Below are 25215 nucleotides of genomic sequence, written 5' to 3' on the forward strand. Positions count from 1 at the left end.
GTCTTCAAAATAATTTATAGAAAAAGTGACTATGACTTAAACGAAATAAAAAGTGAGGAAAGAACCATTTATTAGATTTTATCCTAAACTCTCACTTTATAGTTTGTTCCAGAAATAGTTTCTACACAAGTAGAAACTTGTGTATATAGTCAATATATATTTTTTGTCAGATTAGTAAGAGCAAATTTAACTCTGGTTGTCTTATATTTTAATAATTGGTAATTTATGAGTGTATGTTAATCCTATTAAATTATGTGATAAAAGTATTCAAATGACATATATTTTCGTGAGTTCTGATGCACTATGTTAAATACACAAAATTACACTGGGAGCGGTGGCTCACGCCTGTAATTCCAGCACTTTGGGAGTCTGAGGCGGGCGGATCTCGAGGTCAGGAGATCGAGAATCACGAGTTCAGGAGATCGAGACCATCCTGGCTAACACGGTGAAACCCCGTCTCTACTAAAAATACAAAAGATTAGCCTGGCTTGGTGGCGGGCACCTGTAGTTCCAGCTACTCAGAAGGCTGAAGCAGGAGAATGGCATCAACCCGGGAGGCGGAGCTTGCAATGAGCGGAGATTGCACCACTGCACTCCAGCCTGGGCGACAGGGCGAGACTCCGTCTCAAAAACAAACAAACAAAAAATACACGAAATTAGAATTATGTGGCTTCTTTTTATACAGTAGAAATTACTAATGCTTATACTACTTAAATGATTATTTAACTTAAAGAAAATGCCTATAATTATTTTATTATATTGTATTACAGATGCCCCCAAGTTTATATCAAACCAAACAATTTATTACTCTTGGGAAGGAAATCCTATCAATATAAGTTGTGATGTGAAATCGAATCCACCAGCAACAATTCACTGGAGAAGAGATAAATTAGTCTTACCTGCTAAAAACACGACCAATTTAAAGACTTATAGTACAGGAAGAAAGATGATATTAGAGGTAAGTCCACATGTATACATCAATAAATTGTATTATTTTAACAACTATCTACTATTTCAGAATATATTTAAATATCTTCATATGCATATATATATATATATATAATAAGAGAGAGAAATCATGGTGTATATATTTTACAGTTATTTACTTAAAGGTCCATGGCTCATTAATGATGAGTGTATGAATGTCTATTCACTTACATAGCAATGTGGCTATATAGCAAAGACCATTATTTTTATAAATGCACTTTTAGGAATAAAAACAATTATATGGCCAGGCGCAGTGGCTCACTCCTGTAATCCCAGCACTTTGGGAGGCTGAGGAGGGCAGATCACAAGGTCAGGAGACTGAGACCATCCTGGCCAACATGGTGAAACCCTGTCTCTACTAAAAATACAAAAATTAGCTGGGTGTGGTGGTGTGTGCCTATAGCCCCAGCTACTCAGGAGGCTGAGACAGGAGAATCACTTGAACTTGGGAGGTGGAGGTTGCAGTGAGCCAAGATCACGCCACTGCACTCCAGCCTGGTGATAGAGCAAGACTCACTGCAAGCTCCGCCTCCCGGGTTCACGCCATTCTCCTGCCTCAGCCTCCCGAGTAGCTGGGACTACAGGTGCCTGCCACCACGCCCGGCTATTTTTTTGTATTTTTAGTTGAGACGGAGTTTCACGGTGTTAACCAGGATGGTCTCCATCTCCTGACCTCGTGATCCGCCTGCCTCGGCCTCTCAAAGTGCTGGGATTACAGGCGTGAGCCACCGCGCCCGGCCACAAATTGTATTTCTTAAGTACTGGGACTTGAAAGTTGAAATCACTCCTTGATCCACAGGCTTCAGAATGGATGTTGGGTTAGCCAGCATGAAAACAACATTAATATCTTTGTATATGTCTATCAGAGCTCTTGGGTGACTAGGTACATTGTCAATGGGCACGACTAGTTTGAAGGGAATCTTTTTTTTTTTTTTTTCTCAGCACTATATCTCAACAGTGGGCTTAAAATATTCAATAAACCAGGCTGTAAACAGATGTTCTGTCAACCAGACTTAGTTTTCCCATGGATAGAACACAGGGTCGATTTAGCATAATTCTTAAAGACCCTAGGATTTTCATAATGATAAATGAACAATGGCTTGAACTTAAGTCACTAGCTGTATTGGCCCCTAACAGGAGATTCAACAGGTCCTTGGAAGTTTGAACCCTGCCCTTTACATCTCCTCTCTAGCTATGAAAGTCTAGATGGCATCTTCTTGCAATAGAAAACTGTTTCATCTACTTTAAATTCTATTTTTTAGTGTAGTCAATTCCATCAATGATCTTAGCTTGATCTTTTTTTTTTTTTTTTTTTTTTTTTTTGAGACAGGGTCTTGCTCTGTCGCCCAGGCTGGAGTGGAGTGGCGCGATCTCCGCTCACTGCAAGCTCCGCCTCCCGGGTTCACACCATTCGCCTGCCTCAGCCTCTGGAGTAGCTGGGACTACAGGCGCCCGCCACCACGCCCGGCTAATTTTTTGTACTTTTAGTAGAGACGGGGTTTCACCGTGTTAGCCAGGATGATCTCGATCTCCTGACCTCGTGATCTGCCCGCCTCGGCCTCCCAAAGTGGTGGGATTACAGGCGTGAGCCACCTGGCCCGGCCCTTAGCTTGATCTTCTGGATAACATGCTGCAGCTTCTACACCAGCACTTGCTGCTCCACCTTGTATTTTTATGTTATAAAGATGGCTTCTTCCCTTAAGCCTCATGAACTAACCCCTGCCAGCTTCAAACTCTTCTTCTGCACCTTCCTCACCTCTGTCAGCCTTCATTGAATTGAGGCGTGTTAGATCTTTGCTCTGACTTGGGCTTTGGCTTAAGGGAGTATTGTGGTTGGCTTTGTCTTCTATCCAGGCCAACAAAATATTTCTCCATAACATGAGTAAGGCTGTTTAGCTTTCTTATCATTTGTGAGTCCACTAGCGTAGTACTTTAGATTTTTTTCAGGAACTCTCTCTTCACATTTACCACTTGGCTGTTTGTTGCAATAGGCTTCTGTTTTAGCCTATCTTGGTTTTGTCATGCCTTCCTCACTAAGCTTCATCATGTTTAGCTTTCGATTTAATGTGGGAGATGTGTGACTCTTCCTTTAACAAGAACACCTAGAGACCATTGTAGGATTATGATTTCACCTAATTTTAATATTATTATGTCTCACAGAATAAGGAAGCCAAAGAGGGAGAGAGATGAGGGTACGGCCAGTCAGTGGAGCAATCAGAACACACATTTATCAATTAAGTTCACTGTCTTAGGGGCACAGTTTGTGGTTCTCCAAAACAGTTACAATAGTACCATCGAAGATTACTGATCACAGATCACCATAGCAAATTTAATAATAATGCAAAGTTTAAAATATTGAGAGAATTACCAAAAAGTCAGAGAGACAGGACATGGGCAACTGTTGTTGAAAAAATGGTGCTGTTAGATTGCTTAATGCAGGATTGCTACAAACCTTCAATTTGTGAAAAAAAAAAGAAAAGAAAAAAGAAAAAAAACACTATCTTTCAAGCATGGCAAAGTGAGACACAATAAAACAGGTATGCCTATATTTAAATATGAAGAAATAGTTTTATCAGTAGATGTTTCTAGTAGATGTTTATCAGTGGATGTTTATCAGTAGATGTTTCTTGATTAATATTTTCAATGCTTTGCACATTTTAAACATTTAAATATTTTTACTTAATGGTCTATAATATACCCTCGTTATATTATCTTATATTTTCATAAAATTATATAACATTTCATTGTGCTGGGTTTAAGTGTAAAACCACTATTGGACTTTAGTTTTATATTGCTTTCCTAGAATACATCAAATAAGCTTCAGGGTACATGATTTGGCCAGATTATATCTAGAGCATGTGTGTGGATGTGTGTGTGTGTGTCTTAGTCTATGCCGTGATGGGTGTTTTCTTTATTTATTAAGCATACAACATGATAAAAGGTTGCTTATTTAAGATGAACTTTTATCTGTTGATAGCTGAACTCCCAGGAACAACAACAAAAAAATGAATTGAGCTTTTAAGAAATTGTTCCAATGAAAATGGCTCTATTTAAATTATTAATCTTAAGGAGCTGTGTAATAGTCACATTTCTTTGTTGTGGCTATCCTGTCTTGGCATTATATTAATTCAGTAAACACATTCTTCGCTGTTGAATTTGCAAATAACTTTCTCATATGCATGTAGAATAAGAATTTTTTTGTTAAATCTCTTTCTCATTAGAACAATTAGTTTAGAGTTAAATTAGCCTTGCTTATTAAAAGCTCCACATAAGGAAAATGAATATTTTAATCACTTAGCAGTAATTATGTAAGAGCTGTTACAAATTCTAAGCTTATTCCTATGATCTGTTTCTAGATGGACAGCTGACTAGAAAACGAATGACACAGCTTTTCTGTACTCTTTCAGAATTATCATCTTCAATGGACCTCAAAATTGCACTCTTAGTTAATAGCCTCCCATTACTACAATATCATTTTTCCCTCTTTTGGGATAGAGTTGAAATTAACAGCAACTCTTGTAGGCATATTCTCTCTTAATAATAGTTACAGAGATTGAAAATTATATCTATTACTATCATCAAATCTCTTATCTAAATTGATACTTCAGAATTTCTGTACATTAGAATTACAGGGTTTGTCTCAGTGTTCACCAATAGAATCCCCGAAGGTTAACTTAATTATGGATTTCAAATGTATAAGGATAGAGGTCAGCTATTTTCTACCTAGAGTGAAAAAGAATGGTAGGAATTGAACAGAAATGGAAGCAAGATACTGTTATTAGATAGCGAGAAAAAGTGCCTGTCTATGAGTATTGTTGCAAATAGCAACATTTTATTGCACAGTATGTTCCTGGAAAGATTTCATTAAGAATGATCCTTCCTCCTTCGTTAGTATTATATGTTCAATAAACTCAAAACAGGGAGAGAAATATCACATATCTGGAGACTTTGTTGAACATTAAAGCAAACTGATCTGAGGCCAAAACATAAAAAACAGTTAACAATGCTTTTATTACAAGCTTCCTGTTTTCAAGTTTACACCTACATTGATTGCAAACTATAGATATATATATACATGTATACATAAGTATATACACATATATATTTCAAACTGTGTACTACTTTCTGAGCTTTACATATATGTAGATATAATGGTTATGCTATTTAATAGATACATCGAAGTGGTGCCATTTGTTTACTTAATGAATTAATAGATAAATTCTGATTTGCCTAGTCCTGTGGATATTATGGGCTCATGGATACATCATAAAAGGATTTGTATTATTTAGTAATGCTTACTTAATAAAGAAAATTAAAAATATATGGTAAGGAGTTGTTGGGTAAAAAATGAAATGTGTGAAAGTGGTAGTCATACTGGGGTTTATTATAAAACTTCTATGATGTTTTAGAATTGTAACATTTGTTATTATAATTATTTCAGATTGCACCCACATCTGACAATGACTTTGGACGCTATAATTGCACAGCCACTAATCATATAGGAACAAGATTTCAAGAATATATTCTTGCTTTGGCTGGTAAGTATAGCACAATAATTTTTGAGATCGCACACAATATTTCTGAAAGCAAATGAAAATTTAAGTTGATAAAGTGGTCTCATTTACATGTGGGATTTAAAACAATGGATCTCTTGGAGATATCAGGTAGACTGTGGTTACCAGAGGCTTGGTAGTATATTGGGAAGGAGGGAATAAAGAGGGGTTACTCAGGGAGCATAAAACTACAGTTGATTACAAAGAATAAGATATGCTGTTCAGTAGTACGGTAGGGCTATAATAGTTCACAATAAGTTATTGCATATTTCAAAGTAGAAGAATATATTTGGAATGCTCCAAGCACAAAGAAATGACAATTGTATGAAAGAACAGACATGCCAGTTACTCAGATTTGATCATTATATATTGTCTGCTTATATTAAATAGTCACATGTTCCCTGTAAATATGTACAACAATTTTGCATGCATAAAAATTTTCCAAAACCTTAGACTTTAGCGTGTCTATAACAAAAATATGAACTTCCAAAAAGTGGGTGTCATGTAATTTTAAATGTTAGCAAAGAATATATTTTACATTTTTATAGGTAACAATACAGATTGCTTTTTATAAAGAATGAATCACTTTTAAAAACTTGAAACCATTGTATCTGCTATACAGTGAGCACGTAGAATGTATTTACTCATCAGGATTGATTTTAAAACCTGATTCTAATCCCTCCAACTTTAAAAGTGAGATATTTGTGAAAGAAATAGGGAACTTTTTTTTTTTTTTTTTTTTTTTTTGGATGTTAGGAACGGTCATGGTTTTTTTATTCCATTTTTTTTTATTATTATACTTTAAGTTTTAGGGTACATGTGCACAATTTGCAGGTTAGTTACATATGTATACATGTGCCATGCTGGTGTGCTGCACCCATTAACTCGTCATTTAGCATTAGGTATATCTCCTAATGCTATCCCTCCTCCCTCCCCCCACCCCACAATAGTCCCTGGAGTGTGATGTTCCCCTTCCTGTGTCCATGTGTTCTCATTGTTCAGTTCCCACCTATGAGTGAGAACAGACGGTGTTTGGTTTTTTGTCCTTGTGATAGTTTGCTGAGAATGATGGTTTCCAGTTTCATCCATGTCCCTACAGAGGACATGAACTCTTCATTTTTTATGGCTGCATAGTATTCCATAGTGTATATGTGCCACATTTTCTTAATCCAGCCTATCGTTGTTGGACACTTGGGTTGGTTCCAAGTCTTTGCTATTGTGAATAGTGCCGCGATAAACATACGTGTGCATGTGTCTTTATAGCAGCATGATTTATAATCCTTTGGGTATATACCCAGTAATGGGATGGCTGGGTCAAATGGTATTTCTAGTTCTAGATCCCTGAGGAATCGCCACACTGACTTCCACAATGGTTGAACTAGTTTACAGTCCCACCAACAGTGTAAAAGTGTTCCTATTTCTCCACATCCTCTCCAGCACCTGTTGTTTCCTGACTTTAAAAAAATTAAATTATATTTCAAGTAAAGAGAGAATCCTGATGAAAAAATTAAAAAGCAAAACACTCTGAGAAAAAATGAACTATAATAATATATTTTAAACTTTTAGACTTGAAAGTACGGAGAGCTATCTTACTTCTGAAGGAAAATAGAAAATTGAAGGTTACATAAATTTGTTGAAAATATTTATTTTGTAGGTATATGTTAATATTCTAGTTTTACCTCTAAAACTTAAAGATATAGAAATAACAACATATAGAATAAAAAATTCATACAAGCCAGAAAGCCAGATATTGTTTATTTATTTATAAAATTTGCCATTATGTTTTACAAGACTGATAAGGAATCCTAAAATACATTTTAAAAAGTAGTTTATGTAGCCCAAATGGAAAAAATGCGATTTACAGTCTTCTAAGACTAGGTAAAGTAATATCAGAAAATTATTGTAATATTATATTTTAACAGACTTAAAAGCATCTGTAAAGAAATTTTATAACCTTTTCAGGTAGAGATTTTATTTATAACTTTAATTTTATATTAAGTTCAGAAAAATGTTCACTTTTACTGCTGTATAAATATATTCTAAATATTAATGTCATTGATCGTAAAGGCCAAGAAGGGAAATTTTTAAGCTAATAATGTCGAATTATTATGTAACTTAGAGAACCTGCTATTCTCCAATTCAGGTTTTACTACATTGATAGAGAAGGGAGAAAAGAGATTACATGGAAGGAATTGATGGAAGAAGGCAGGGAGAAAAAAAATCAAGATAAGTGAGTTTAGAAATGTGAAGAGACTGTTATACCAGCAAACTAAATTATAAGAAAATGAAGTGTGCTAATTCTCGCCAAAATGCATAGATAATAAATTGAAGAATCAACTGTACTAATAAGAAACATTCACTACTCAAATTAATTCCAAGCCTTTGGAAATTATGCAACTTTTCTTTAAATTAGTATATAATTTTATAAATAATTAGATATAGGATCAATATATGTATATATAATATTATTAATATTGATCCAGTATTGTATATTGCCATTTCGTAAATGATGTGTTTTTCGATTAGGTACAACTTAATAAATGACCAGAATTTTTAGGAGGGTGTATTAATATTTGGTATTTAAAACATTATGTTGATTAGGTTTAAATAATTCCATGAAATTCACAGGTAGTATTTAATGTGCATGTACCTTTGTATCTCACAATACTTACTGCAATATTGTTCATTGAAAAATATATTTGATTCCTATCCTTCTAGTGACTATATTAAATTACTGAGTTTTCTTCTGTCCAACCATAATAAAAATTAAAGTTTTTCATCAAAGCTGAGTTAGAAAATATTGGAAATTTTTTTGAATATTTTTCAGCAATTTTCCTAATATTCCAAATTTTATACAATTCCAGGCTAAGAATTTGTTTTAGAAAAAGGTGGATTCAGTTGAAATTGTAATGAAGATATAAAAATGATTCAGACAGTCAGCCTTAGATGGGAAATATGCATTTAAATATCAACATGTATAAATATGCTTTATTTTATGGTACTCTTATTTAATACTAATATTTGGTAGAAAACTTAATCTGCCCTGCAGAATCCTAACACTGAAACTGTACTGTGATTTTAAATAAGATGTAAGACATTTATTATATAAAAAAATTAAATATTTCCTAATATATGAGGATACCACAGTTTAAGATTTCATTGGCCTATTTGCCTTGTAAAAGGTCAAGATCATTTGGCATATGGTATTTTACAGTGTAAGAGAATACCTTACTTCCAAAGGGAATTAATTAGAGCCAAAATGTAGTGTGAAATTTTTGTACACATTCAGTGGTAATATAGGAAACAATTACTTTTTCAGCATTCAGAAACATTTTTTCCTTTTTTCCTCCCATTTGTCCTCCTTTCCTTCTTTTTTCCTTGCATTTTCCCTTTTTAATAACTCAGCCCTACATCAGAATGAGGTAGGCATCTGTGTAGGAGTAGGGTGAAGCACAGAAGCCTGGCATGGGGTGTGAAAGCCTGAGCAGAGTGAATGGAGTGGAAGGAGTGTTGCAGGGGTCCAGTGTTGAGTGTTGGGATCCAGAGAGGGTAAAAAGAGTGCCCACTTGCCAAGACAGAAACAGCAACCCAAAGAGGCTTGTTGGAGGCCATTCACCTAAGTGAAACAACTGAAAAACAGAAATTCAAATACTGCATGTTCTCACTTGTAAGTGGGAGCTTAACAGTGTGTACACACATGGAGAAATAGACACTGGAGACTCCCAAAGGTGGGAGGCTGGGAGAGAGGGGAAGGTTGAAATATTACTTGTTGGATGCAATGTTCAATATTCTAGTGATGGATACACTAAAAGCCCAAACTTTGCTAGTACATAATATGTGATTGTAACAAAACCCCCTACACCTATAAAAATAATATAAAAATGAAATATTTTTGAAATGGAAGTAAAATGTATATGTGTTTGGTTTAAGTCAGTTAACCCTAAGCAAGGACTTTCCATTAAACCCTGACTTCCTATTAATGAGCAGGAGTTGACGTAGTCTTCTTTTACCTATCTCCTCTGTCTTTAGAACATTGGGAGGAAAAAGTAATCTTTCTATGTTGTTACAGAAATATGAAATATTTCACATATGTGCTTGATAATTTTGTTTTCTTAACTTTTAATCAAAATATTAACTAGAAATATAAGACAGACAAATACGTATATATTTTAAGACTTCACCATAAAGTTGGTTTTTAAAATGCACCTCCTAGGTGTTGATCCTGCTTTCTAGTAGGAAGCATTCTCTATTTGGATTAAAGTACATATCTTGAATCAAATTAAAGTTGTACAGCATGTAAGGCTAAATAAAAGTTTGACTATATAGTGTTATTTCTTCCTTACAATTTTCTACTTCCAAAAGATGATTATCTGACAAGGCATTCTGTATATTTATATGCATATTTATTATTTCTTTTCTTAAAAAATCATTACCCTACATTTTAAATATTATTATCAAGTAATTTCATTTATATATTTTTAAATTTCTTAATTTGTTTCATCATTGTTATATTTTTTAACTGTTGAACTTTTTTATATTAAACCTTAATCCTAAATAAAATAATCCCACCTTTGTTTCATTAATTGATGCAGGTTTCTGATAAAGTCACCTTCTCTTGAGCAATTTTATGGGAGGGACTTGGCTGTTAGCTGTCATCAGGTAGTATGTCCAGCCCCTGGGGAATGAGAGCCTCAGCTCTTTAAGAGTTTCTGTGCAGTCATTCCAAGAGGTACCTGGTAACAGTATTGTGACAACTAAGTGAGTTAATGCATTCAAGCACCCAGCACATGACAAGTACTCAACAAATATTAGGTAGGTATTATTATGGCCTCATTATAGTTCATATTGGTCACTTTTCTTTTGGATAGAAGTCAGTACCTTGATACCTCTTTAGTTATTATACATCAATCTAGACTTCAAGGACCAAGGCTTAGTAAAATGAAATAATGACCTTACTTATTCTGAACATTATACTTCTATTAAATAATGTTAAATTCATTTGACTTTTGTTATTTTTTTCCATTTAGGAGCTTGTACTACCAATTTTTTACACAAACTGCTATTAAGGGAGGTCTCTGATACTGTGCTTCACAATTGATTTTTTTTAACCTCAGTTCAGGACTCTATACTTACCCCTATTAAATCTCATCTTGTCAGTTTTGACTCATTTTTTAACCTACTGAAACCCTGTCAAATTCAATATTTTAGCTCTTTTTTTCAGGATTGATTTAAGTCACAAGTACAATATCATGAAGCACTCATCTGTATTTTAACCAGAGTCAGGATTAGCCTGTATAAGTCATCCTTGAGAACAGAGATTGGCTTACAGGTTAAACTGGATCAATTGAATAGAATTCTAAGATATGGAATTATGGCCGATCTACTGGTCTGTGTACCTAGATTTTATCTTAGCCAGACCTTTGCTCCATAACACTTGAAAGCATGTTAAAATTAGTTCATTTGGTATCACACTTTCCTCACCTAAATATAACGCCAGGATTCTTTAACATAATCAGTTTTATGATCTAGCCTGGACAAGTCTACATCTTGATTTTTCAAAGAACTCATTAAGCAAACAGTGATATTCAGAAACTATTCATAATATATTCTTGATTTTCTCATTCTCATATTGCTATGAAGGAAAGGAAATCAGGATAACTTGACATTATTTTCAGAGAATCCATGTTTGCATCAATTCCTAATCACTTTTTAATTCATTCACTCAAAAAATATAATGAATTTCTAGTAGGTACTACACATTGTTCTGGATCTTGGGAATCTGAAGGTAAATAATACATGGCATCTGGTCTTTACACATAAGTTGGAGTTCAAAAGATATAAGGTTGCTGTAGAAGTGTGAATCAAAGGTTTGGGAGAACAAAAATGAATTCTGATTGGAGTTCTTGGAAAAGGCTTTCCAAAGGTGTCAACTTTTGAATTGAGTCTGAAAGAGGGAGTAGAAACAGGTCCAGGGAAGAAGAAAGGGAAAGACTCAAAGAAACATCAAGGTTACACTTGTACGTAGGCACTATGCTCTGAAAGGATGGGACTGTTAATGAGTAAGGCATTTAATGGAAGACTGGAAGGGTATATTGTATGAGAAGACCAGTGTTGGTAATGTGCGTAGAGAGGTAGAGAGAAGTTAAGTTATAGATCTTAAAAACATTCATCATGTTTGCAGGGCAAGGTGGTTTACGCCTGTAATACCAGCACTTTGGGAAGCCGAGGCGGGTGGATCATCTAAGGTCAGGAGTCTGAGACCAGCCTGGCCAACATGGTGAAACCCCATCTCTACTAAAAATACAAAAAAATATTAGCCGGGTGTGGTGATGGGTGCCTGTAATCCCAGCTACTCGGGAGGCTGAGGCAGGAGAATTGCTTGAACCCAGGAGGCGGAAGTTGCAGTGAGCCGAGATCACACCATTACACTCTAGCCTGGGCGACAAAAGCGAGACTCTTCCTCCTCCTCCAAAAAAAAAAAAAAAATATTCATCATGTTTACATTCTGTCTGGTATACAACGAGGGAAATTTGGAGATTTTTATTCATAAAGCAACATAATTCATGTATCTTAGAAAATTATCTTGGTGGTGTTCTAGAGACAGATTTCAACATAGAATAAAATGTACGTATGTAACTAACCTGCATGTTGTGTACATGTACCCTAAAATTTAAAGTATAATAAAAAAGTGACACAACTGCCAATTTCCAAATTTCTCCAAATATCTAAAATATATAAATTTAAACTCAAACACTCTAATGTTCACTCTTCAAAATTTTTTTCTTGCTCATAATAGCTCTAAATTGAATGTTTGAATGGTTCATTGTGTTATATTTGATTTGCTTATGAGCCATTGTTGAAATGCCCAGTACTAAAGATAAGTGAATCTGGGTGTCCGTGAGTTGTGAGAAGGGTCAAGACATACTCATATTTGGAGGAAATAATTTCCATTGATATCTTGGTAGTGAATGAACACTGCTATGGAGAATATTAGAGGTAAAAATGGGAAAACCAACGTCAGATCTCTGGACGACTTCAGTTTAATTCATGGATGTATAAGAACAAAAAAAAATGAAAGAAATTTTTCAGGGAGATAGTGTATCTATTTTGAAGGACAAATGTAAATATAATTGGTCAAATATTGTGAAAAAGTCTAAATAATAATTTGGATTTGGCAATTGGTAAAAACTAGGTGAGTAGTGAAATGAGAAGGAATTTACAGCATTTCAGATGTATTGCAGGTTGGCTATATAATATTAGATTAAGCTCACAATGTTTCTTGCTCTATTCTGGATGCTATAGCAAAATATATTAGACTCTGTAATGTATTACCAACATAAATATATTGCTTACAGTTCTAGGGGCTGGGAAATTCAAGATCAAGGCACCATTAGAGTTGGTTTTTGGTGTAGGTCCAATAACCAAATTGTTTTTATAGATGGTGCCTTCTGTGTTTCCTTATATGGTGAAAGGGGCAAACATACTTCATTCAGCCTCTTTTATGGGGGCACTAATCTTATTCTCGAGGGTGGATGTCTCATGACTTTATCACATCCCAAAAGACCCCACCTCTTAATAATATATTCAACATATAAAATGTGGAGGGAAACCAGCATTCAAACCACAGCATGATCGAAACAAGAAAAATGTATATAAAACGTTATAGAAGTAAGGTAGCCACTCAAAACAGAAATAGATAGAACCTATCTCAGCATAGAAGTCCTTGAGTTGTAAGCAATTATGGTGACATTGCATGTAACAGTGTTACTGGATCTAGGAAATTCAGTTACTTATGTTCCAATTCTTTTAGTATTTGAGACTTTTACCAGATAGAAATTGATGAGAAAATCAAGCAGAAACTGATTTATGATAAAGAACAAGCTGGTTATGAAATCACTGGAAAGGCAGAGAAAAGACCAAAGACAGCCACCAATATTCTACCTTCAAGGTCACAAAATAGCATAAGCGTGGTCCACATGTGAAGTCTGCAATGACTAACTAGAGGTCAGGAAGCCCTCCTGCCAAGTTACCCCTCAGCTAATAATCACAGCCACACCACTCCAGAAACTGGATGAATAGGCTGTGGAATGGGGAGTTCGGATGCTACTCTCATTCATATCTGCAGAGCCTCTTGTCCATGTGCACCTCCTGAGAAAAGTGGGACTGACATTCACACCCCTCCAGCATTCTAAACTGTATACATGTACCTTTCATTCTAGATTCACTACATGAAACTTAGAACCATAGCAGCAAGTGAGTCTAGGAAATGAAGATTTTAGCCTGCAATTTCTTATGATAAACAGGAGTGTCTTAAATCATATAATTTGACTCTGAGTGTTAATAGAAAAATATCTAGGATAGGGTTTAAAACACCATTCTGAAATAATATTCATGCTAGCACTTCCTTTTAAAAGAGAGTTTACAAAAATCAAACTCTTCAGATTCCTGGATCTAAGTTTAGCAACACCACAGCCTCATATGTGTAAAAAGAGCACAGTTAGTGTCTATGAACTATGCGTGCTGGGAGAGCAAATTCTCAGAAATAAAGATGTTGGGGCAGAAATTAGAAATAATCTATTGAAACAGAGTAACAAAGAACAAAAGAAGAGTATGTTTCCTGAGAAGAAAGTGGGATTGAAAAAAAAAAAGAGATCTTTATAATTCACAGTAATAAGACTGAGAAGAAAGAATAAAATTCCAAAGAAGAAGGAACAGGAAGAGAAGAGCTATCTGATAAAGAAAAATTTTGGAGAAGACAAAAGGAAAAGACATGTCATTCAGAGATGAAGGGTTTAGTCTTGGAAAATAAGAAGATAGAGTTCCATTATCAGTTAATCAAGACGTGATAGCTGTCCAAGACATTGGTTACATTGAAGCATTACTCACAATAGCCAAGATATAAAGATGTACAGCATGATCTCACTTATATGTGGAATTCTAAAACAGTGAAAGTCATAGAAACAGAGAAAAATGGTAGTTGCCAGGGGCTGGGGAGTGGGAGAAATGGGAAGATGTTGGACAAAGATTAAAAAGTTTCAGTTATGCAAGATGAATAGCTTCTGGGAGTTTAATAAACACAAGTTCATTCAGTGACTCCAGAGATTGTATCCATCTGACTCCTAGGTCATGGCACCAACTCCTTGCCATTACACACCTCAAAAAATTCTGAGCTGAACATCGATATTGTATCCATTACCTGCCATTTGACTAAAACATTGATACATGTCAATGGATACAAAAGTATGTAATAGAAGGAGGCTGATGATCAGGGAGGGATAGAAAAAATTACAATGACTGACATTTGCTAAGAGTTTTAACGTATTCTAGGGTTTAAGTGCTCAACATTACCTGATATTTCCAACAACACTCGCCGTGGTACTATTCTAATCTCCATTTGAGAGAGAAAACTACTTCGATGTGAAAAGATTAAGGGCTGTAGTTGACAAAAGTGGCAAGTCCAGGTCTTGAATCCATGGACTCTCATGACATATCCAGTCTCTTAATCCAGCACTTTGCCAGCACTGTTAGAGGTGAAGAGAAAGGGTAATTAAACAAATAAGTATTTGCACAATTGCTTTTCTATTCATTTATTCATTCATTGAGTGGTGAATGGTATTCATCAATTTTTGGGATATAAGATACTAGAAAATAGTTTAGAAAAATATGGTAACAATGAAGGAATAATAGTGTGTAAAACTGAGCATCCGATATGAGCCTCAGTTGAAATATTGGGCTGTGTCTGAAAGTCTTTTAGAGTAGACCAGTATCTTTGCATACACCCAGTGCATTAGATAATCCAGGATCCTGAACATGAGGCTGAAAAGATCGAGACTAATGTTGTAATGAAAATGAAGCTCCTGAATACCATTGCAGGGAAGTGATGTGATCAGAGTGGTTCTTTACAAAGATTGATTTTGCATTTGCATGCCTCGTGCATTGATGTTTTTGTTAGACATCCAATAGAAAAGGAAGCCAAGAGCCACTAATGGCATCACAGGAAAAGTCAGATAGGGCCAGGGCTTGGGAGGTAACAGAGGAAATGGGAAGGAAGAAATAGATACAAGAATTATAATGCAGGAATTATTAAAATAGTGTTTTGACTGATTGTGATGTATAAGATAGATAGGAATCAAGGGTGAAGACAATTACAGATTACAGAAAAATCCAGAAAGTGAAGAGAAGAATTAGAGATGTTGATTCTAGGCACATCTGACACTATTCACTTAGATATGTTCTGTATCTTTGTATATAATTTTTCATTACTGAAATATTTAATTCATCAAGTATTTCCTGAGAACTTACTATATTCCAGTCACTTTGTTCTATGTTACAAGTATCTATCTGTATGCATGTATAAATACATGTGTGCGAATGTGTGTTTGTAAAGTGTTTTATCTCTTTCCTCAAGAAACTTACAATTTAGTAGTCAGTTGACAGTTGGACTTATAAAACCAAAATGTAAAAAATATTTAGAAAGAGAATGAAAGTCATAAGCATGCTTTTGCTTTAAAAGAAGTAATAGAAATAAGAGGCCAGTGGAAAATAATATGAAAAAAAGGCTACAGTAAGTGTCAGCAGATCTGAAAACGGACTATATAACTAGAAGAGACTAGGCACTGGCCCATATTTTGATGATGGTGGCTTTGTGCTGAAAAAAAAAAAAAGGGCTCTTCTTTCTCTGCAGGTGCACCATGTCAGGGTGCACAGTTTGTGAATGGTGCAACCTCTGCAGTCAGAGTAAAAACAATCATGTTTATACCATATATTCAAAGATGGAAGCCCAAGAGGATAGATAATATCTCCCTCTCATCCCCCAGAATATACTACCTTCACTTTTGACACATGTCCCCAAACTGGAGTGTAATGCCTATGACATCCAACTTAGACCTAATGTACATTAGGGAATCAGCCACTCAGCACAGATTGAAGAATTGGCATTTTTTAAGGGGATCCGTGTGCATTTGTTTGCCTTTCTCCTATACTTTGGATCAAACTTATAAGTAAATTTTGGATCAAACCTACAGCTGAAAAGACATGCAGATTAACCTGGAGATTAAGGAAACATGAAAATTATTAGAATATTTGAAGGCCAAAACATTATTTAGATATCTTAAAATTTGTATTTCCAGATATGATTTTAATAGTTCTAAGACTTTTGGATGCATCAGAATTCTACAAGTGTGTTCGAACCTTAGAGTTGTAACATCATGTACTTCATAGGCTCTCTAAATAATTTACAGTTTCTAATTAGAGTTGAAATATATGCTGTGGCATTTCTTTAAAGTATTCACATGTGAAAGGCCGTAAAGCTGTGCTCCTGGCTCTTGCTCAGTACTATTTATAAGGCATATTTTTATATGACCTACAGTGACCTTTTTTAACTCTAGCAAAAAGAGTACATTTGACTTCTGACTGCCATATGAGATTTTTTATTTGTATTTATTTATTTTTGAGATAGAGTCTCTCTCTGTTGCCCAGGCTGGATTTGCAGGGGCATGATCTCAACTCACTGCAACTTCTACCTCCTAGGTTCAACGAATTCTCCTGCTTCAGCCTCCCAAGCAGCTGGAATCACAGGCACACTCCACTACACCCGGCTATTTTTTTTATTTTTGTGGAAACAGGGTTTCACCATGTTGACCAGGCTGGTCTCAAACTCCTGACCTCAAGTAATCTGCCCACCTCAGCTTCCAAAGTGCAGTGATTACAGTTGTAAGCCATCATGCCCAGCCCCAATTTTATGTAAATGACTGATATAAGAATTGAAATTCACATGTACTGCATATTTATCAGTCAAGTTTATATATATATATATATATATATATATATATATATATATATATTAGCCCATTCTCACACTGCTATGAAGAAATATCTGAGACTGGATAATTTATAAAGGACAGAAATTTAATTGACTCACAGTTCTGCATTCCTGGGGAGGCCTCAGGAAACTTACAATTATGCGGAAAGGCAAAGGAGAAGCAGGCACCTTCACAGGGCGGCAGAACAGAGTGAGTGCCAGCAGGGGAAATGCCAGACCTTTATAAAAACGGGAAGAGCCAGACCATTTATAAAACAATCATATCTCATGAGACTTATTCATTATCATGAGAACAGCATGGAGAAACCGCCCCCATGATTCAGTTACCTCCACCTGGTTCCACCCTTGACACATGGGGATTATGGGAATTAAAAATCAAGGTGAGGCCAGGCACTGTGGCTCACTCCTGTAATCCCAGCACTTTGGGAGGCCAAGGTGGGCAGATCACGAGGTTAAAAGATTGAGACCATCCTGGCCAACATGGTGAAACCGTATCTCTACTAAAAATACAAAAATTAGCTGGGCGTGGTGGTGCGCACCTGTAGTCCCAGCTACTCTGGAGGCTGAAGCAGGAGAATGGCATGAACCCGGGGGAGGCTGAGGTTGCAGTGAGCTGAGATCATGCCACTGCACTCCAGCCTGGCCAGAAAACGAAACTCCGTCTCAAAAAAAAAAAAAAAAAAAAAAAAAAAAAAAAAAAAAAAAATTCAAGGTGAGATTTGTGTGGGGACACAGAGCCAAACGATATAATATATGTGTGTGTGTGTGTGTGTGTGTGTGTGTGTGTGTGTATACATATATATATATTCCCTCTCTGAAAAAAAATTATTTTTTTATCCAAAGTTTAAGATTATTTCAGATGTGATAGGAACAAAAGAGGAAGAGATTCATAGAGAAATTAATGTTAATGTGTCTCTAAATCTTGATGTTTCTGGAGTAGAGTTTTCAAAAATCCCTCACTGGGATTTTTTTTTTTCTAGTTCTGCGTGCTCTGCCTTTGAGATAATTCTTCCGAAATAATTTTTTATATTAGACACTAAATTAAATGTCCACCCAAGATACCTTATTGAACTTGAAATAATTTAAGTAGTGCATGGATTAAAATAAAACACACAAGAAGAATTTTATAGTTATTTTGAAAATATGGGAATAGCATTTTAATATCTCAACTAAAGGTTTAATTTAATTGGATAATATATAAATGAAATTAGACCTAATAGTTTACAGTCTTACTTAGTTCATAATACTGACATTTTTCTCAAAACTTAGCACTTACCTACAATTTAGTAATACAATTGTGGTGAATGCAAAGAAAATACATTTTGTATTTTCACAAGGCACCATTATTTATGGTGATGGTTGAATAATTGATTTATGTATTCTAACGTTTTAACTACCCTCTTTATCTCTCTTTTATTTTTTTTTCTTAAACATCCACGAGATTGTTTTCCTGGACCTCAATAAAATGTTTATATTGTATAGAAAATGCAGAAGTAACATATTCCCTCAGTAATTAAAGTGTGATTTTAATTTTACTGTCTATTTTCTGAGGTAATAAAAGTTGACTCATGTATACTTTCTTGTAATTTCAAAAGAACATTCAGGTGTTTCAGGAAGTTCTGTAACTCAAACATATTAAGTGATACAGGTAGCAATTTTCCTTCACTCCTAGTTCTCATAACACCATAAGCCTTAATAATGGCCATTCCCATTCCCTTGGTTATGTTTTCTTTATATTTCTTTGTCCATAGACGTGCCATCCAGTCCCTATGGAGTGAAGATCATAGAGCTGTCACAGACCACGGCCAAGGTTTCCTTCAACAAACCAGACTCCCATGGAGGTGTGCCTATTCATCACTATCAGGTGGATGTCAAAGAAGTAGCGTCAGAAATCTGGAAAATTGTACGCTCCCATGGAGTTCAAAGTGAGTCAACAATTTCCAAATGTGTTGGTTAATTCAAGCTGATCTTCAGTATACCTGTATGATTGGCTTTTTCAGTTTCCTCCAACATTTTCTTTTCTTTTAATAAAATGGTGTTGGGAAGATATTTCCTGTGCCCCATTCTTCTTGATAATAACTCGAATACAGAGTGAATAGTTTCCATCTTCAGTAAAAATGAAAGAGCTTAGTAGAATCAGCAGAGTTCAATTCTGGAGGAAGAAGTCACTTTAAAAAAATTCGTTGGTGGAAAGGCAATTGCTCACATACTAGATATGATGGCTGGATTTTATGAAATGTATGCTCATGTTTCATTTATTAATATTTCTCTCAAGAATAGGTGTGAAAATGATACTGCAAAATGTAGTTACCTTCTATACTTATGAAGCCATCTATAAAAATCTGTAGAATTTTATATATTTGTTTACTTTTTGTATTTTTATATTTTTTTACTTTTATATTTCTATTAAAAATCAAAATAATTTACAGAGCTTCTTTTCACTTACATAAAATTTCATCGTCTTATGAAAATGTAGTTTGTTTTCTCATTAGGAGGAGACAAAACTAAAGCAGGAAATAATAAGAATTACCAGCGTTGGCCTCTGTTGTTTAAGACACAGAACCATACTGAGTGTTCCAAAAGGGAAGCATAAAATAGTGAGGAAATTAATGTTCCATAGGTCTGTTCTATGAGGATCCTACCTTGACCCTAACACATATGGTGTAGGGGTTCAGTAAAAAGCAAGAGCCTTCCTGAGAAGGAAAGAGGGAACCAATTCTAGTGAACATAGAGAGAAAGCAAATGAAATCATCCTGGTCTCGTCTGTGTTGACCCTACTTTATCAGTTTGCACTGAGCGTAACTATGGGTTTTTGATAGAAGTATCAGAAACATTAATCAGTCATCTATCATGTACCATATACTTCAAATAATGTCCTCAAACTGATGAGCTCATATTATTTATTTTAATTATGAAATACTTGGATTATATTATCTGTGCACATTGTGTGGTTTAGGAGAGATTTATAAAGACAGTGCCCCCAAAACAATGAGTGAGACGAAGGACTATAGTTTTTTTAAAAAAATTTATTAACCTGGATGCAGGAATATTGTGCTACTTTAAATTTTGTTTTGTTTTATTTTATTAAAAGAAAGAAAGGGCCAGGAGCGGTGGCTCATGCCTGTAATCCCAGCACTTTGGGAGGCCGAGGCAAGTGGATCATGAGGTCAGGAGACCGAGACCATCCTGGCTAACATGGTGAAACCCTGTCTCTACTAAAAGTACAAAAAAAAATTAGCTGGACGTGGTGGCAGGCACCTGTAGACCCAGCTACTCGGGAGGCTGAGGCAGGAGAATTGCGTGAACCTGGGAGGTGGAGCTTGCAGTGAGCCGAGATCGCACCACTGCACTCCAGCCTGGGCGACAGAGCAAGACTCCGTCAAAATAAAATAAAATAAAATAAAATAAAATAAAATAAAATAAAATAAAATGAAATGAAATGAAATGAAATAATAAAATATAAAATAAAATAAGGGTGATAGGTAAAAAACAGAAAGAAAAAATGCATTATTTCCTAAACTGCATAAAACTCAGTGTTTGTGCTCAAGCACAAGCACGCAGAAAATTAATATTAAGTCTGAATATTACAGAAATTGAACACGGCACAAAAGTGCTGCTGCACCCTAGCCCTGGCAAACCCAGGAAAACGTTAATAGGCTCCCTCCAGACTTCTTGCAAAGGTGCAGCACGATGGAGAATTTATAGTGCCCTTTATCTGGCCAAGTTGATCAAGGTAAAAATCCTGACATTTTATCTCACGTGTCCATCTGTCAGAGGCAGATCACTATGTTTATAAAACAGAAATATAATAACAAAGCACATTCGTTACTTTGAAATGAGAAATAACTGTCACAGAAATTAGAACATTCAGAGTCTATATAAGTACATACTTTACCTGTTGGTATATTATGAAGATACAAAATGAGAGTCAGAAACTTGTTTGGTGAGTCTAGAATATGAACTAGGGAAGCTGCGTGCATAGAATGTTTAATGGCCTCAGACTGGGACAGTTTAAAGCTTGCGAATGAGAATAAAATATTCAAAAGTCTTGTGGCTAGGGATTTCTCACTTTGATTTGAGGAAAATGACTGCATTAGTACTTTTTTTCTGTTTCCATTGTTGATTCATCTTCCATAGGTATGTTAATGAGTACCTTAAAATCAAGTTACAGTTATGTAATCAAACCATTGTATGATCTCAACTCAGTGCAGTATAAACATGAATTTTAAATTTGACTACTACATTAAGCTCTTCTTTTTGATTCTCCCTTTCAGTTATTTAATAATATATTTGGCAGACACTGTAGATATATTATCATATTCCAGTATTAGAAAAAAAAAAGTTCAATATTGTTGGTATAGCGGTGAGCATAGCTGCCTTCCAGAATAAAAAGTTCAGCCATGCACAGTTTAAAACTTATAATAATGTTTAATTTTGCGTTCACATTGTCTCTGACCTCCATGAAAGATAAACCTCAACCTGGGGAGCTTAATGGTGAAATGAACTACATCTTGTCTTGGGAAGGTGAAAGAGATCAAATACCTCTTATGTTTCTGGTGCTGTTGACCTCATTGGGCTGTCGCTGTCACCTGCCCTCTGTGGGACAGGCATCTAAGTACCTGCCCCTTGGGGATGTGTGACTGGAGTGCAAGCACACCAGAAGGAAATAGAATATTTCCTTTTTGGAGATAGAATATTCCTTTTTGGAGATAGAATATTCCTCATGGGGTGCTGCTTAGCTTGAGCTCTTTATACCTTTCCTCACCCTTTACTTCAGCAGGATTTCTTTTAAGTGTGAATGTCACCCACTAACGTTATGCAATTTCCACTTGACCAAGAGAAATGCTCCACATTCTCACTTAGCTAAGATGTAAGAAACTGCATTTCTTTGCAGCTTATCTCTTTCTCGTTTTCCTTCTCCTCATTTTAAAGAGACATAGTAGATGAATCCTCTGTAAAAGCAGAAGTCCAAATTTCCAAATTGCGATGCAAATATCATATCTCTCCTCTCATCTCTTGTGCCAAACAATTCAGTGGGTTCTGTTCACCTCTTGGACTTACCTTCACTTACTGGGAGGGAAGTATCACTGCGCTTTCTTCTGGGTAGAAGACTTACTAGTTTCATCAGTGGATTTTTTCCTACGCCTAGTTTTCTGCTTACATTGTGGGGAGTGGGAAGGACAGGGGGCATGGGAGTTGATTCTCAAGGCTGGGGTTGCAAACCCAGTTTAGCATCTTCTTCTTTAACTCTGCAGGAGGTGCCTGACCTCTTCTCAAATCTTAGGTATTTAATGTTTTTTTCTTCTCTCTATGAATTGTCTCAGTTGAAAATTCCAGCACTACAGAAACATGCCCGCTACATGTTTCCATACAGTTTCTTATGGCTGTGCTGGTACTACTCTTTCTACTTGAGATTAAGAGTACCTGTGTAATGGGATTTATTTATTGCTGCATTTACACTTTATATCTCAAATGGTGATGTGATCTCACTTTATATATAAAATCATGTTTTGGAGAAAACCAAGTTTTTAAGGATTTCTTAGTGTAGACTCCGTATTTGTATAGCAGGCATGAATGTAAATATGTAACTGTAAGATCAATATAAATGCAATGAGTACCCAGGGAAAGAAGCTGAGTAATTCCATTGGGACCACCCCTAACGTTGTAAGATATGTGTGTCTGGCACTTATTCTTTCTTTAGCCAAGAGATGTATTATTTTGTAAAGACATAGTAAAGATATTCATCAGAATAACATGATTTTTGCTGATAGAAATATGAAATGTGATGTTAATAGTCATAATTTACTGTAAATTGACAGGAATGATTTGATTATTGAAACATATAACGTAGTTTTGACTGAAACGTTCTACTTTAACCAAACATACTTTCATTTTGTTTCTGTGATTTCAATGAGTCACTATGTCCTTTAAAGTAGCATTTCCACCTTACTCACATTTTCCCATCTGACTGACTTAGGTCCTTTTAATACTTCCCAGAATTATTGTTTTACCCTGAACCACTTACAACGTACTTTCACAATCAGTCCTTGAAAGTGCTCTCACAGTAAAATTCCCTCTTCCTCCAGAATGAGTGACTGCCAAGTAGCACTGTATTTCAGATGTTATATTGTATTGTGCATATTTTAATATATAACATATTATATTTTATGGTACTCCTCTTACATTATAACTCTGAAGGATTTTTTCTCCTAGTTTATAAACTCCATGAGTGGACCTCGTATGCCTTGTTTATGTCATTGTTTCAAGTACCAAAAGCATATTAGGGTAGAGGGAATACTGAAATTTGGTGGAGGTAGGAGAATGGAAAGGATTATTTTATAGCACCTCTGACTGGGTCTTAAGTGAATCCATTATACATCCCCTTCCAATAAATATGTGTCTACAGAAGCAACTTTTTTTTTCTTTTTTTTTTTTTTTTTTGAGACAGAATCTTGCTCTTGTCCAGGCTAGAGGACAGTGGCGTGATCTCAGCTCACTGCAACCTCCGCCTGCCGGGTTCAAGCGATTCTCGTGCCTCAGCCTCCCTAGTAGCTGAGATGACAGGTGTGCACCACCACACCTGGCTAATTTTTTTTTTTTTTTGTATTTTTTAGTAAAAATGTGGTTTTGCCATGTTACCCAGGCTGGTTTCAAACTCCTGAGCTCAGGCAATCTACCTGCCTCATCCTCCCAAAGTGCTGGGATTACAGGCATAAACCACCACGCCTCGCCAGAAGCAACTTTTAAATGGAAACTAAGGTTCAAAGTGTTTATGAGAGATTAACACACTTTTGAAAAGAGTGAAGATGAAGCAGAATTCAGCCAATGGAGTGAGCTACAGTTCAGGCTCCAGTGGTATGCCGGGAGTTGTCGTTGTTGTTGTTATTGTTGTTTTTAAGGTACACAACTCTGCACTGCATATAACATTACCTTGATCAAGAAACCAGAAGACTTTACTGTAATTCTTCCACTGGGGCATGCCAGAAATTCCACACAACATTTCTTCCAACCTCTATTGTATTGACGAATATCAGCCTCACCAGATCGATCATGTGAGCAATTTATACTATGTGAGCAATTCAATGGTTATGAATTTTCAAAGAAGTATTTATCCAATCCCCCACCAGGATTCTGTGTGTGTGTGTGTGTGTGTGTGTGTGTGTGTGTGTGTGTGTTTCTAGCACACCCTTTTATTTCATTCTAAGGATATTAAGGGTCCCGGTTTATGCAGGGATCCCCACTTCATCTCCCCATTTTGAATCTTTTTTTTAACCCACTGAGGCCATTCAAAACCAATCTTGTACATCAGAGACCCATGCAAAAGCTCTGAGAATCTGAGTTCCAGAAAACTGCCACAATTTATAGAAAAAACAATTATATGGCTGCTCCTCTAGCTCCTGGTCTTTCCACACACTTCATTTTTGATGTTTCAGAGTTTGCTTTCCTTTTCTGTGAGATAATCAGTGGATTTGAAAAGATTTTTGAAAATGATATGCATAATTTCTAGGTGTACTTAGAAGGCTTGTTTTTCTGGCTATCTAGGAGAAGATATTGTTGAAAATTAGAATACATATTTAAAGCACATATTATATATATATATATATTTGAATACTAAGGAAAAGCTTGTTTGTGCCTTCGTTTTGTAAATCACAGGTTGTGTTAATCATATATCTTAAAGTTTAAGAATTCTATGTAAGCACAATTATACTCATTCTCTTTGAAGCATTTGTTAGAAGATAGATTTAGGTTTATCTCTGAAAATGCAGGTCCATATGGTCTCAACATTTCAGCTATCTTTTCCCTCTGAGCAGCTTTATTTATTCTAATTTATATGAGTTTAATGTTTAGTTACTT

At 35.5% G+C, this 25215-nt stretch overlaps 1 protein-coding gene across 3 annotated transcripts in view; it reads left to right on the forward strand.

Moving 5' to 3' along the window:
* NCAM2 (neural cell adhesion molecule 2) overlaps window positions 1–25215 on the forward strand; it is a 544869-nt gene that overhangs the window by 413661 nt on the left and 105993 nt on the right. For all 3 annotated transcript variants that reach the window (XM_008972557.5, XM_034947985.3, XM_034947987.3), the window contains exons 10-12: window positions 771–958; window positions 5429–5525; window positions 19113–19286. In XM_008972557.5, coding sequence (XP_008970805.4) covers window positions 771–958; window positions 5429–5525; window positions 19113–19286 — 459 coding nt within the window. The remainder of the gene's footprint in view (window positions 1–770; window positions 959–5428; window positions 5526–19112; window positions 19287–25215) is intronic.

The sequence above is a fragment of the Pan paniscus genome, chromosome 22 (assembly GCF_029289425.2).
Source record: "Pan paniscus chromosome 22, NHGRI_mPanPan1-v2.0_pri, whole genome shotgun sequence".
Taxonomy (NCBI): Eukaryota; Metazoa; Chordata; class Mammalia; order Primates; family Hominidae; genus Pan; species Pan paniscus.